Source organism: Achroia grisella, unplaced genomic scaffold (assembly GCF_030625045.1).
Source record: "Achroia grisella isolate CSIRO2021 unplaced genomic scaffold, CSIRO_AGI_Agris_v1 utg114, whole genome shotgun sequence".
In the NCBI taxonomy this organism is placed as follows: domain Eukaryota; kingdom Metazoa; phylum Arthropoda; class Insecta; order Lepidoptera; family Pyralidae; genus Achroia; species Achroia grisella.
Genome location: NW_026712585.1, coordinates 1,463,270 through 1,476,358, shown reverse-complemented (window position 1 = coordinate 1,476,358; position 13,089 = coordinate 1,463,270). Strand labels below are relative to the sequence as shown.

General features: G+C 29.3%; 1 protein-coding gene across 2 annotated transcripts in view; it reads right to left on the bottom strand.

Moving 5' to 3' along the window:
- Positions 1-5,887: 5,887 nt before the first annotated feature.
- The window catches only part of LOC131850771 (synaptotagmin-7), a 97,786-nt gene continuing 90,584 nt past the window's right edge, over positions 5,888-13,089 (bottom strand). For both annotated transcript variants that reach the window (XM_059201132.1, XM_059201139.1), the window contains 3 exons: positions 11,986-12,154; positions 6,955-7,167; positions 5,888-6,138 (listed from right to left, as the gene is read on the bottom strand). In XM_059201132.1, the coding sequence (XP_059057115.1) occupies positions 6,038-6,138; positions 6,955-7,167; positions 11,986-12,154 (483 nt within the window). In that variant the 3' untranslated portion in view covers positions 5,888-6,037. The remainder of the gene's footprint in view (positions 6,139-6,954; positions 7,168-11,985; positions 12,155-13,089) is intronic.

The following is a 13,089-nucleotide window of genomic DNA, read 5'->3' as shown; positions in this document are numbered from 1 at the left end:
AACATTATTTTTTTTCCATTTAATTAAACTATACGATAAAATATAATCAACTATATTATTAAAATCACAATTGTCCTAATTATAACATTTAATACAATTATTAGTATTGCATGAAATAGACACCGAATGCGTTTAAGTATTTTTTGAGCCAATATAAGTTTCAAGCTTTCGACATAACAATCAAATTGGAGAATAGCCCCCTCGGTAATCTTTAATAAAATAATGTCAGCCAAATATGTTATGAGTGAGGCGAATTTTCGTTGGTACTTGATACAAAAACGTCCAATTATGCAATAATCTAGCATACGAATAAGATATATAGTAAAGCATTCCCTGAAAAACGAATTTTCACTCGATACCTACTTAAGAACATATTTATTACACAATTGCTGTAATCATACCGATTTATTTTTACTTCTCATACAACAGAGAGTCATGGCTTCCAACGGGAAAATTTCTATCGACTATATACTGTGGAATATATGGAATTGAACCATAAACAGAGAGTTGGTGACTCGTATGGATTACAATATTGCATAATTCTCTAGAAGAATACATGTATCCAATTTCACCAAAAGTATTGCGTTGAGTCTTGCACGATCTTATCTTACTTTGTGAGTTGATATTCTGACAATTCTACACATTAACAGTAAAACAATGTATCTGACTTGACTTGTATCTGAGCTGAGAATTCGACAGATTTACCCCCAGTATTTGTTTCAATAATTTCCGGGATTATTGGGCAGTACAGTAAATTCAAGTTATTATTAACAATTAATTGTTACTTGATTCGATATAAATAATAAAGAAAGAAAAAATGAGACTGAATCAATTACGAATGTATTGCTAAAAGAACGAAGTATAGTGGATGCAACAAGAGTTGTAGAGTCTGAAGTATAACGTTTAATTTCATTTAATAGTAAACAATATAAACCATGGTTCGCTATGAACTATAAACATTTAGTCTTCGGGGTCGACTTCAGTAGAACAGATACTTTTATTTGTAAAATTCTACTCAAGATGGGCATTTTCAAATTGGACGTTGTTTCCTTGATATTTCTGGATAATTTATAAATATCTTTGTATCGAAATAAATTGCATATTTTTAAGAAAAGCTATCTACCATTTAAAATTATCAACATCGAATATAAAGCCCAATTTAAATATTAAACGATTTCGTATCCACTTTGTGGTATGAATGTTATATATTTGATACATTGAGAATATCTGTTGATTCATACGTTATATCTGATATGAGATAGTACAAGAAACAATGGCGCCCCAATATTGTAAAAGATGATTATTTTAACTGTATTATTCCATACTATAATGTGCTATATAAGCAACCTGATAAATAAATATTTGCTGACACAACTTACTAGTAAATTAATATTTAGAATATATTGTATTTATAATAACAAACTCTAAAGTGATATATTACAAAATCTAATTTACACAAATAAATTACACACCAGAATACCAAAGCGAAATGTCTGGTTCGTACAATAATTATGTCGTAATTTTTTGTAAATATTACATTTTCAGTTACCGTATTTTCAATTAAGAGCTTTATTTCAGCATAATACATTAAGTATATAATTATATAATAAATAAAATAGAATCAAAAGCGAACATTATAGTTTTTCAATATATTCAGCATACTTTTATAATAAAGAATTTTACAAGATTTATTCCACAAAATATACAATTCATAAAATTTGGGGACATCTACTATTCATTCATTAATGCAATGATTATGAATAACCATGACTTTTTATTGAGTTTTACGACAAAATGACATTAATTTTCATGACAAATGTAGACTAATTACATACCAAAATAAAGAAACGACCTGCTTTATGAATTAATTTGTTAATTCTAACAGATTATAAAAACAAATTGATTAAAATACATTATGTTTGCTTTCCTATGTGTATTAAAAATATGTTTTAGGTTTAGCAAAAAATATACATATCCTATCTCATTTATGATAATAACGTACTTCCATGAAAATATATCCTCAAAGGCATATATTGAAATAAAAATGTATTGATATGTTCAAATATTGTACATCACAATGCTTCGAAAAGTAATCACATTGACTTCATTGTAATTGAGTACTTATTATAAAATAAATCGCTGGTTAATAAATATTTATTAGTATTTCGTTAATATATTATAAAAATAATATTTGTGCTAGATAGAATCGGTTTAAAACCTTATTAGTTAGAGTTAAAAAAAGAGCAAAATAGAGAGTCCAAAAGGGTAAAACATTTGAAAGTAACCTCTCCATACATACTCTTCATGTCGAATGTTTAATGACAGCAATGCATGTTACACTATTAATATGTACATTTATAGAATAATTCCTCTCATTTTTGACCTTTCTTTTATACTTACAATATTTTTTATTTTAAAAACTCCCTTATCGACACCAGGATATGCTTTTATTGATTTAAAAATGACGCAAAACTCATATGCATGACAAAATGACAGTTCCTAACTAAGCGTAGCGTATCTACATGTAAAATTAAGTATTAAACCGCATAGCAAAAATAATTAGAAAAGCACATTCTATGTTCACCAATATTCGTAAGGGAGATTCAAAATTAAGAAGCCGACGCTTCAAAAACACGAGAGTAAAAAATATAGTTTTTAACTATTATTCTTTATATTTTAGTGAACTATGAATGATAGATCTAGCCAACATCGCGAGGGCATAAGGCCGCCACACACCGACGACTGTCGTAAACCGTAAACCGTTAGGTTTGAAGTTGTCCTAAATATATAACTGGTTGCATCGATACTTGCGAAAGCGTTGCATTTAATGGATTCCGCAAAAAATACATTTTACAACCGGAACGTCAAACCAGTATTTTCAAGTGAGTCTCGTTTCGCGCAATTTGACTTTCGTTACATAAAACTATACAATACAACTAGTACATTATGTTGATTACAATTATATAATATTTATATTAATATTCAATAAGAAAAAATAGTTAAACATTACCTGTCAACAGAAACTAGCTAAAAGCAGTAAAATTGTTATACTGTCCTAATAAATATAACACAAGAAGTATCGATGAAACCAATCGTAAGGCTCCAATTACGCACTAACCTAGATCTAAAAATAGCTATTATCTTATAATTTCTCTACTGGATTACCATTGTATTGTTGGCAAATTTCTCTAAAATCGGGTTTAGAAGCTCTGTAGGGTTTTATAAATTCACGAGGAATGATTTAATTATTTTCAGTGACAGTATTTGTAACTTTCCATTAGATGTTACTGCAACTAATTTACATAAACTGTCTAACATCTATGACAACAAACTACGCATATTAAAACAACAAGGCACTTCGAGCACATATTAAAAAAAAATGGGTTTTTTATTAACCAATCAAAATATAAGAACATTTGAAAAATAAATATAAGACTATCCCCTTAACGAAGTCTAATTTTAATTGGAACAATATTAGTCGATATAATATGGACATATTTCATCAAATTCATCGACTGCAAAATCTTTAGAATCATCAACATCATCATCAGTAATCAAAGATAATAATTTGCGTAATATATACGTACAAAAAAATAGACAAACTCTTTGTTTTTCATGTAGTATATTTTAGTCACTATAAGTGGCTAGATTTTTATATTATTTTTAACATTCGATTCGAAAAGTTTTGAAGTCTGTTGTAACTTAAAAATTAAGTATATACTAAATTAATGTAATATATGCTATTTAATCCAATTAATCGACTATTGAATGGTCGAAACATGGATTTTATTACAGATTAGCATAACTTTAATTTGCTACTGGTGACCAACGAATAGTAGTTACATAAATAAAAATAAAAATAGTTAAATATAAAATAATCATATAAACTGTATAGGCATAGTAAAATGCTTATAAATATATTTTTAAATGAATATATCTCATACCATAAGTGAGTGATGTATTGTATACATATTCTCACTAGACAATTATGCTATTAAATACATATATAATATATTATATTATTAAAACAAGAACATTAGTAATAAGTATGTACTCGGTAATGAAAATTCAATTTGTAAATTGAAAAACAATGTAGATAGCATCTTATTTCTATGCCTTAATCCATGATATATAAATATTTTTATTTCAGATCGTTAAAAAGGTTAATTAAAAACAATAAAAAAATTAATGTAGTTTCCAAACGAAGTGCCCAATTATTTTAATATACAATTTAACGTGGTTTTAGGTACAACTATGTATATATAATAACTACACTCTATAAAACTTTTATAAATGTATACAATATATTGTATTCTGATGATTTTATATACTCATTCATTAATAACATCAAATTGAACTACGTTATTGAATGTAAGCATCGTAAACATGTAACAATAAGCATCTCGATACTATATTACTATTTTTAAATACTTCGTTAACAAAAGTTATAATTATTGACTGATATTAAATTAATCTAACTCTGCTCGCTGTAAATAAAAAAAATCTTTCTTTGTTTTCTTACATCTTTCTTCTCACCTAAAATTGACCATCCACTTTCACGTCCCGTTCTTACTTAATTTAGAATGTCTGAACTTTTAATGATAAGCAAAATATATATTTTGACACATATATCAACATACTTTAATAATTTATTCCTTTCTGTACTGTATAAGTAACAATTTGGCAGTTAATATTTTATTATTTTTATTTTGTCATCACAAAAATAATAGAAATTATCTGAAAACACCAAAGTTTTTAAAATCGCTCCAATATGTTTTTTTTTGAGCAGTTTAAAATCATATTTTAGTCGTCAATCAAATATTTTCATTTAGTAAATCTAAGTTTATAGATTAAAAATAAAAATAATATGTCTACACCCTTTGTGCGATGCGAACTCGACATTGTTTCGTATATTCACTACGATTTAACAATTAATTTATATTTCTAACAATTTATTAAAAACCTTAACATCGATTCCAACCATTATATTAAAACGTCAATGTTTAAATATGAAATGATTTTTTTTTTGCAAACGCTATCGAAATGTTATCAAAATTCAAATAGATATTTTTTTTTGTGTGTTATTGTCAATTTTATGTATTGAGAGATATTAAATAATAAATAATAGTATTAACTATGTACTATTAATTATATTTCTACACAATTGTATATTATTTGGCGTTAATCCCAACTTAGTTTCTTTTGTAAATATATTTCGTAATTATGTATGTATTAATATATATTATCTAAGTAATTGATAAAATTATGAATACAAAAATAGAGAATATACGCTGTAAATAAATCAATAAAATTTCGATAGCATTCGTTTGTATCATGTGAAGTGCAAGTTTGAGAAATTCGTCATAGATAGTGCACACCTATATTGGCGTTAGAAATGTTTTATTCCATATAGAATGGTTATGATTTCCCTTTCTATAGGGTTTTGGAAAAGCCCGTGCGTATATATATTTTAATATACAATTATAATAAAAGAAAATAAATATTTTACAGTTACTGAAACTATTGAACACTAAATCATTGTAAGAAACGATATCAAATTATTTTTATTTTACATATATAAATATATAAGTTTTATTATAAATAAATATACAGAAATCATTAAAGCTCAACCAGGATTTGATTAATGTTGTTTAATAACGAGTGTATAATGAATTTGTAATTAATGTTTGAAAAATAGTATTTTTTATACATTTATTATAATCGTTTATTATACAATAAATATTTTTCTCAATATATGTAGTAACAAATATATATATATTTATTTATCATAAATCTAAATAACCTCTTTAAATATTATAGACAATTATTAATCCTGGTCGTCAAGAAACATATTTAAACGAAAGAAAAAAATATAATATAACGTGCATATATCGTCAAAGTCCAGTGAAGACAGAGTAGAGATTCTCATTTTTTTCTGTACTTTAATATTTTTGTTAACCGCTCAGTCTTATGACGTTTTTGTATTAACTTTTTTTGTTAAAATTTTCTTTACTTTTTTTTAAATAACAATAATTATTTATTCGGGCTTGAGGCGATGCCATTGAACTATGGTCTGTCGCGGCTTTGTTATCATGTCCTGCCAGTGTTTCGTTTCAGTTGCGCCGGAACCATTTTTTCCTGAAAAATAAAACAACCGTACGTAAGAAAATTAAATTAAATAATGTTGCATTCGTCGCGGACTAAATTAATTATAACCATATAATTAATCTGGGCACTAAGTACACAGTTTTGTGCTATACAATTGGTAATGCGTATTTGATCTAAAAATATATTCATAAATATAATACATATGTAACCTCATTAATTAAAACCAAAGCAACGATAAAATTAGTAGAAAGAAGTAAAATAATTAAAAAAGGTATACCTAATATTTTCAGCAGTTTTGCAATGGATCTTACTCTATGGCTTTTAATTATCATAAGTTATTGCAAAACTTATTACTGTATGTAATAAGTCAGTGTACTGTATATAATCAGTAAAAATTAGTTATTTTAACGTCTGTTTTAATTAAAAAGCATGCTTATTTAAAAGATATTTTAAACACAATTTTAAATTGACTGTTGACTAAGAAGCGTAGAAATATCGGAATCTCGTGAATATTATCATAGTGGATATCCTGTTTATTCATTCATTCATCATCAGCCTGTGTCTGTCCACTGTTGGACATAGGCCTTTCTCAAAGACTTCCATCATGTGCGCTCTTCCGCCTTCCGCATCCATCCACTCCACCACCACCTTTATAATGTCATCGGTCCATCTTGCATCTTGACAGACTTCAATTCCACTCGCCACTGGTGCACTCCACGAGTGTACAAGAATGGCAGCCAGTAGGGAGAAATGGCGAAGTATCGATAGGTGGATGACATGTGCCTCTACGAGTGTCCTATCAAGAGCATACCGAATAAGAAGATATAATATAAAAAAACATGTTACCGGCCAACAATATTCTGCCAATCAGCTCGTTCCGACCAATATTGTCGAAGTCCATGACCTGCACATCCAAGGAACACTCCCTGATCTTCTCCCAGGGTACGTTGAACGAGAACGAATCGTTGAACACGGGATTCAGTGTGCATTTGAAGATAGCTGTCTTGCGTTTCTCGATGCGTTTGTCTCCGAACTGCAGCCATACTTTTACGTAAGGATCTGGAAAAGATAAAAAAATATGTTCAGTTGTTTATGGAATATGTATCAACTGTTTTATTATATTTGTGGCGAATTACTATTATAGCGCAGGAACACCGTTGCCTAGTTACGACAGAAGAATGAAATAACAAGCTTGTCATTCGAGACCGAATCGCTTTCTTGTAGATATATCAATTGTAAATATTTCTACAATATAAATATGTAAATAGACATCACTGGATTGGTCATTTCACCTCCTCCTTTCCTGTTGCTGCTTGTATCAAAAGAACACAATAAACGCAAATAATAGCGGCCCTAAGGTACCCGCTAAATATTATTTATTTATTTTTAATACAGTTACATTATTCTTATGAATGCAAATTCAGCTACAGCTATGTTTACGTACCTACAAACTTTTTAACTTCTCTACCGTACGTCTTTCCACAAACTTTTTCTCATGCACTATGGAATAACTTTCCAGCCATGGTATTTCCGAATTATTTATGATATAAATAATTAGGATCTTATTTATACTCTTTATTGCACCAAATATAGAAAATAATTAAAATAGTAAATACATATTAATTGATACAAAAAGAGGTCTTATTATATATATATATAGCAATTTCTTCCAGACTACCTAAAGGTGGATAGAGAAAGTAAAGATAATAAATAGGTTACTGGCGTACGAAATAAACTTGTAGCGCGGTAGTTATCACGCGGTGTCGCTACATAATTCATTTGTTTAGGTAGTAGGTATACCGGTGAAAAAATTGTAGTATTAGTAAGTTTATTTGGTAGTGCGCTACATGGCTTATTAGTAACGCGTACATTCGACGCGGAGTCGTAACGTGGTCTGAGTTTACACTGAACCTAAATATATGTTATCTCGAGTATTGACAGAAATATTACAAGTGTAGGCACAAACTAATATCCTGATCTGAACAAAATAATACATACATAATAATAACATCGCAGGACAATTCAAAAAAGGATACAGCCCAAGCTAAGCAGAGCTTATGATAAGGGTAATAGACAACTGATATCATAGATAGTTTTTTGTAAATATATTCATAATATATATAGCAACATAGAAAATACCCATACCGATCACACAATCACTCATGAATACAAATGTTTGTAACTTGCGAGGAATCGATCTCGCAACCATCGCAAGTAAAGCAGTATGCTAAATTGCTAGACCAGAGAAAATGCCGAACAATCTCGTGTAATAACTCAAACAGTCCAGTTACCACTAGTGGTAATGTAGTTGGTAACAGGACGCCTCAGTGGATCGCTATCGTGATTTACGGAGTTCTCGTTGGATAAAATTAAGGAGATGAGAAGGCGAAATTTTGAAGGACTCTCCCCAGCTTGGCTTAGTTTATTAACTCGTATTTTAGCCGGTAACGTTTTTGAGGATATACTTAGGTATATTTGGTCTGTTCCGTTCATTACGACTGATTTATTTTGTCACATAATTCTTCTTTATCGTGTCATTGGTAAATCTGAACAAGTTTTGACCAGAGCTTGGCAACTTAAATGGCACAATCGTAATTCTATTTGTGTATGTTTGATCTTGTGTCTTTTGTATTCACCCAAAAACATTTTTATAATCTTGTATATAAAATTCTCGTGTTACAATGTTAGTTACTATACTCCTCCCAAACGGCTTGATTGATTTTTATGAAATTTTATAGGTATATTCAGTAGGTCTGAGAATCGGCTACTATCTATTTTTCATACCCCTAAGTGGTAAGGGATATCCACCCCTAAATATATATATATTTTTTTTTTGACATAATATTTTATTTTCATTTTATTATTATTTAGGATTGAAAAATACATACAGCCCTAAATTTTCACCCTTCTAGCATCAACCCCTATTTTTTAATAGCAGCTAGTCTTTGTAAAAATATAGACTGTAAAAAGTCGTCTGCTTGGGTATTTTAATCTCACTTATTTCAGCCGTCAGCTTGCTTTGTGTTTCGGTTAAGTAAAAAGTGAAATTACAGGATAAGAGGCATGACACCTTAGTACTCTTGTATACTATATCTGGAAACACTTGAGAGGTAGCGTTGGCGTCACATGATAAAGTGATGTCCGTAGCGCTGTTCATGTCTATGAGAAGGTTATCACTTACTATTGAGCCACCGAATTATTTGTCATTTTAATTACATAATAAAAAATCAACAGACGAGTTTCTTTCTTGCACATAATTTTTTATTAAGTTGACATCGAAAATGACGCTATTTCTATTATATTTGAAGAACAATTCTATCCTATTTTATTTGCACCAACATACTAGTAAGTAGTTAGTACTTATGAATAAAGTTTATAAAAATATATATCTATGCACTATAACGTAGATGAAATATGTGTTTATTCTTAAAAATTTGACAGTTTTTGTAGTAAATGCAAAAATTTGTCTGCCCGTTTGTCTGGTCCACCTTTTCATTTTAATGATATTTGAAACGAAGGTAGATTACCTGTATATTTATTTCAAAAAAGAATACAAACAATTATTAAAATACTGCAAAGTTTTTGTGAACCATATAAAGTGAATCTTTGTAACTTGTTCGCACAATATAACTACTGATTATACTCGAATGAAATTTGGTACATAACCAACTTTTACGAAGATATTAACACGAGTAACGCCGCGATTTGCAGCTAGCGAATTATTATACCTACAAACACATTTCATGTTGTACACTTTTCACTTTCACCTCCAATTAAATATATTTCATGAAATTATTGCAGAAAGTGGAGATAACGGATTTGCGTAAGCTAAGACGCAGTAAGCGGCCAGTTAATTTCTATTTCCGACATGGTCTTGTGAACTCAATTTAAGTTCTACTTCAATTTTTAATAAACAAGTCCTGAACTCTTTGTTGTCATTGTGGAAATGGTTCTTGAAACTTCTGTTCTTGCGAGTACCCTTCGCAAAAACCTTGTGTTTTCTATTAAAAACTATAAATTAAACATGAGTTTGTGAACTAGACGAGTGGTATTATCTATGCCGCAATGTAGTTTTAACCGACTACATAAACGGTGGTTTCTAACTTGACGGTATTTTATACTATTTATTAGTGTAAAGAGGTTTTTGTCTATTTTCCAATATTTTTTATAATAACATTACAAAACAATAAGTGTTTGGTATAGTATAAAATCTATGAAATTATGAACCTTTATAACAATTATTTCTTAATACAAAATGACATTAAATTAACATGATTTTAGATATATTACAGTTTATAGAGAATCGGAATAATTTCACAAATATTATAATTATTTCATAGACAGATACATTTCTGGACATTTAACGGTACAGAATCAATACATTTCACAAGACGACAACCTATAAGAATTTATAAATCATTGTTTTATCTATAAACATAATTATCTGCTAAATCTAAATGGTAGTGACAAGTGGAAACGAGATAGAAGACAACTAAAAACAAACGAGTCACCACAACGTTCATTATTTGTACAAGCCACAATTTGCAATAGCGTTTTGCGAAGCGTCAAATAACAAATTCGAGTGACGTTCCATTAATGAGTAAGTACCTAACTTTATTAATTGCGAAATTTGAATCTATAAATTCGTTCCATTTGCCAGTAAAATTGGTATTTTCGCTTGTCCAATGAATTGTGGAATGATAATGTTAATGAAATTCATCGTAAAGTTTTCTTTATTTTTATGTATTTTACAAAAAAGCAGGCAACTCTTTTAAATTATATAGGGCATCACAAAATGAAGTTATGACCCACAGGGGTATCCCGCATACAATACCACTCCTTATGACAAAGGTGTCATGTCTCTGTATTATGTAATTACCCTGTCAAAGGTAGACTTTATAAAAAGTCATCTGCGATTGAAAGATAAGATAAGGTAGTGAAATTACAGGATAAGAGGCATGACATCATAGTCGTCCGGTATTCGGTATCCGGAATACCGGATGACTATGGTGCAACGCATGATGTAACTTATTAATGTGATGTCTGTAGTGCTGTTTATGTATATGACGATACCACTTACCATCAGGTTGTTCGCCATTCCAATGAAATAAAAATAATCTACGAAGATCACTTTGTATAAAGTTACGTTCGGAGTTTCTAATGGTTATTGTAAATTATATAAAAATATTGGACAGGGTGGAGGCATCTAAAGTAGTAAAAATATCACGACCCTATGATAACATAGCAGCATTGGATATACATATAATATATACATTGTAATGTCTATAAATAGCTTAAAATAGGGTAGCTAAGAGATCGTGTTCAGGTAGCAAGATACGTTTGTGAACTTTAGTAAGACCATATTATTTAGTAATTTAACGGTAGGTAGGTGACTAGAACTGGGAGTTGTAATATTGAATTTGCTAATAGTTAAATTTATTGAAGCACACAATGCATAATTGTATGAATAATGGTGATTTTTATAATTCTTTTCTTTTAGAATATATTTCCAATTAATTTAAATGTAAATAAAATAATACATTATTTAATGTACATTTAAATAATGTATGGTAAAAAGCAGTGTTTTGCGTACACAGGGCTGTATATAGTAAATACTAGCTTACTCGCGCAACTTCGCGCAACAACTTCTATAATGAACGGTAGCTAAGAACCAGCTCAATTAAGGCTATTTTAAAAGAAAAAGATGAATCATAATCGGTAAATTCGTTTAGGAGCTATATTACATTAAGAGTCTTACAGATACACTTACATGTCAAACTTGAAAGACCTTTATTTTTACGTTATCTTTTAATAACTAAGAGACTATAATGTTATATTATATAAAGAATTGCTTGTTAATTGTCTTATGTAACTTACCTGATTTTCCATTAATGTCTTTGGCTTTGAGGTTCCTTGCCTTCAGCAGGGTGAGGGTGAGAACGCTGTTGCTGGGGTGGTAGCAGAGTGACGTCAGCAGCTCCCCGCATTTATCCTTCGCCGGTGGTTTCAGGGCCTTCCAGAACGATGGCTTTTCGCTTAAGTCCACCTGAAATGTAAGGATAACATAAGACTTGAATGATTTTCAATAGACAAATTTATTTTGAATATTAATTAGGTATATCTATACTTATAGTTTTTTTTAATTACATGTACGGACTGACTGAAGTTAGAATTGAATGTTATATATGAAAATTATGACAATCAACTGAAACTATGATGACGACATTAATAAAATAGATAGAAATTATACAGTTACTGTTAATATCCTTTGGGAAAATAAACATTCGCTTGTTTAGTTTAAATTCATTTGATTGCTTATTGGACTGCGAATAAGATATTTTCTATTTATATATTATTATATTAAGATCTATGCCTATTATATATTATTATATTACATGTTGTAAAGTACGTGTAACTTTTATAAAAAAAATCTCTGCTGCTATTTTCAAATAAATATTGTAGTCATACCACTTTATTCAGAAACTTTATCCATTAAGCCAGGATTTGTTTAGTATAGTGAGAAATAATGGAGTGAACTCTACAGGGCTTACGGTAAGCAGTAAAACGTAGGTTTTGTAAGATGATGGTAGAAATAAATAACAATAAACGTAATATAAATTACGTTTAAACAGACGTTACCTGAACTAAGACTTGTGAAGCGCCTACGGAAAATAACCGAGCAAAAGTTTCACGCTCCAAGTAATTTAGCAGTTTAGAATTTAAGGCGCTAATTCCGTTTAAATCCTATAATTATTCTTTCTTAGCGAGTATTTCTTTTATGCTTGATTAAATACTTTACAAGCTTTAGAATAATATAAGGTGTGCTTTGTTTTATGTAAATTTAAGATTTTTTTTTGTTAATTCCGACTAAGTATTTAGTAACTCCAAATTCAAATTCAAATTCAAAAATCATTTATTCATGTAAGACATTTTAGCCGCTTATGAACGTAATTTATTTTATATTACCGTCCATATTGATTA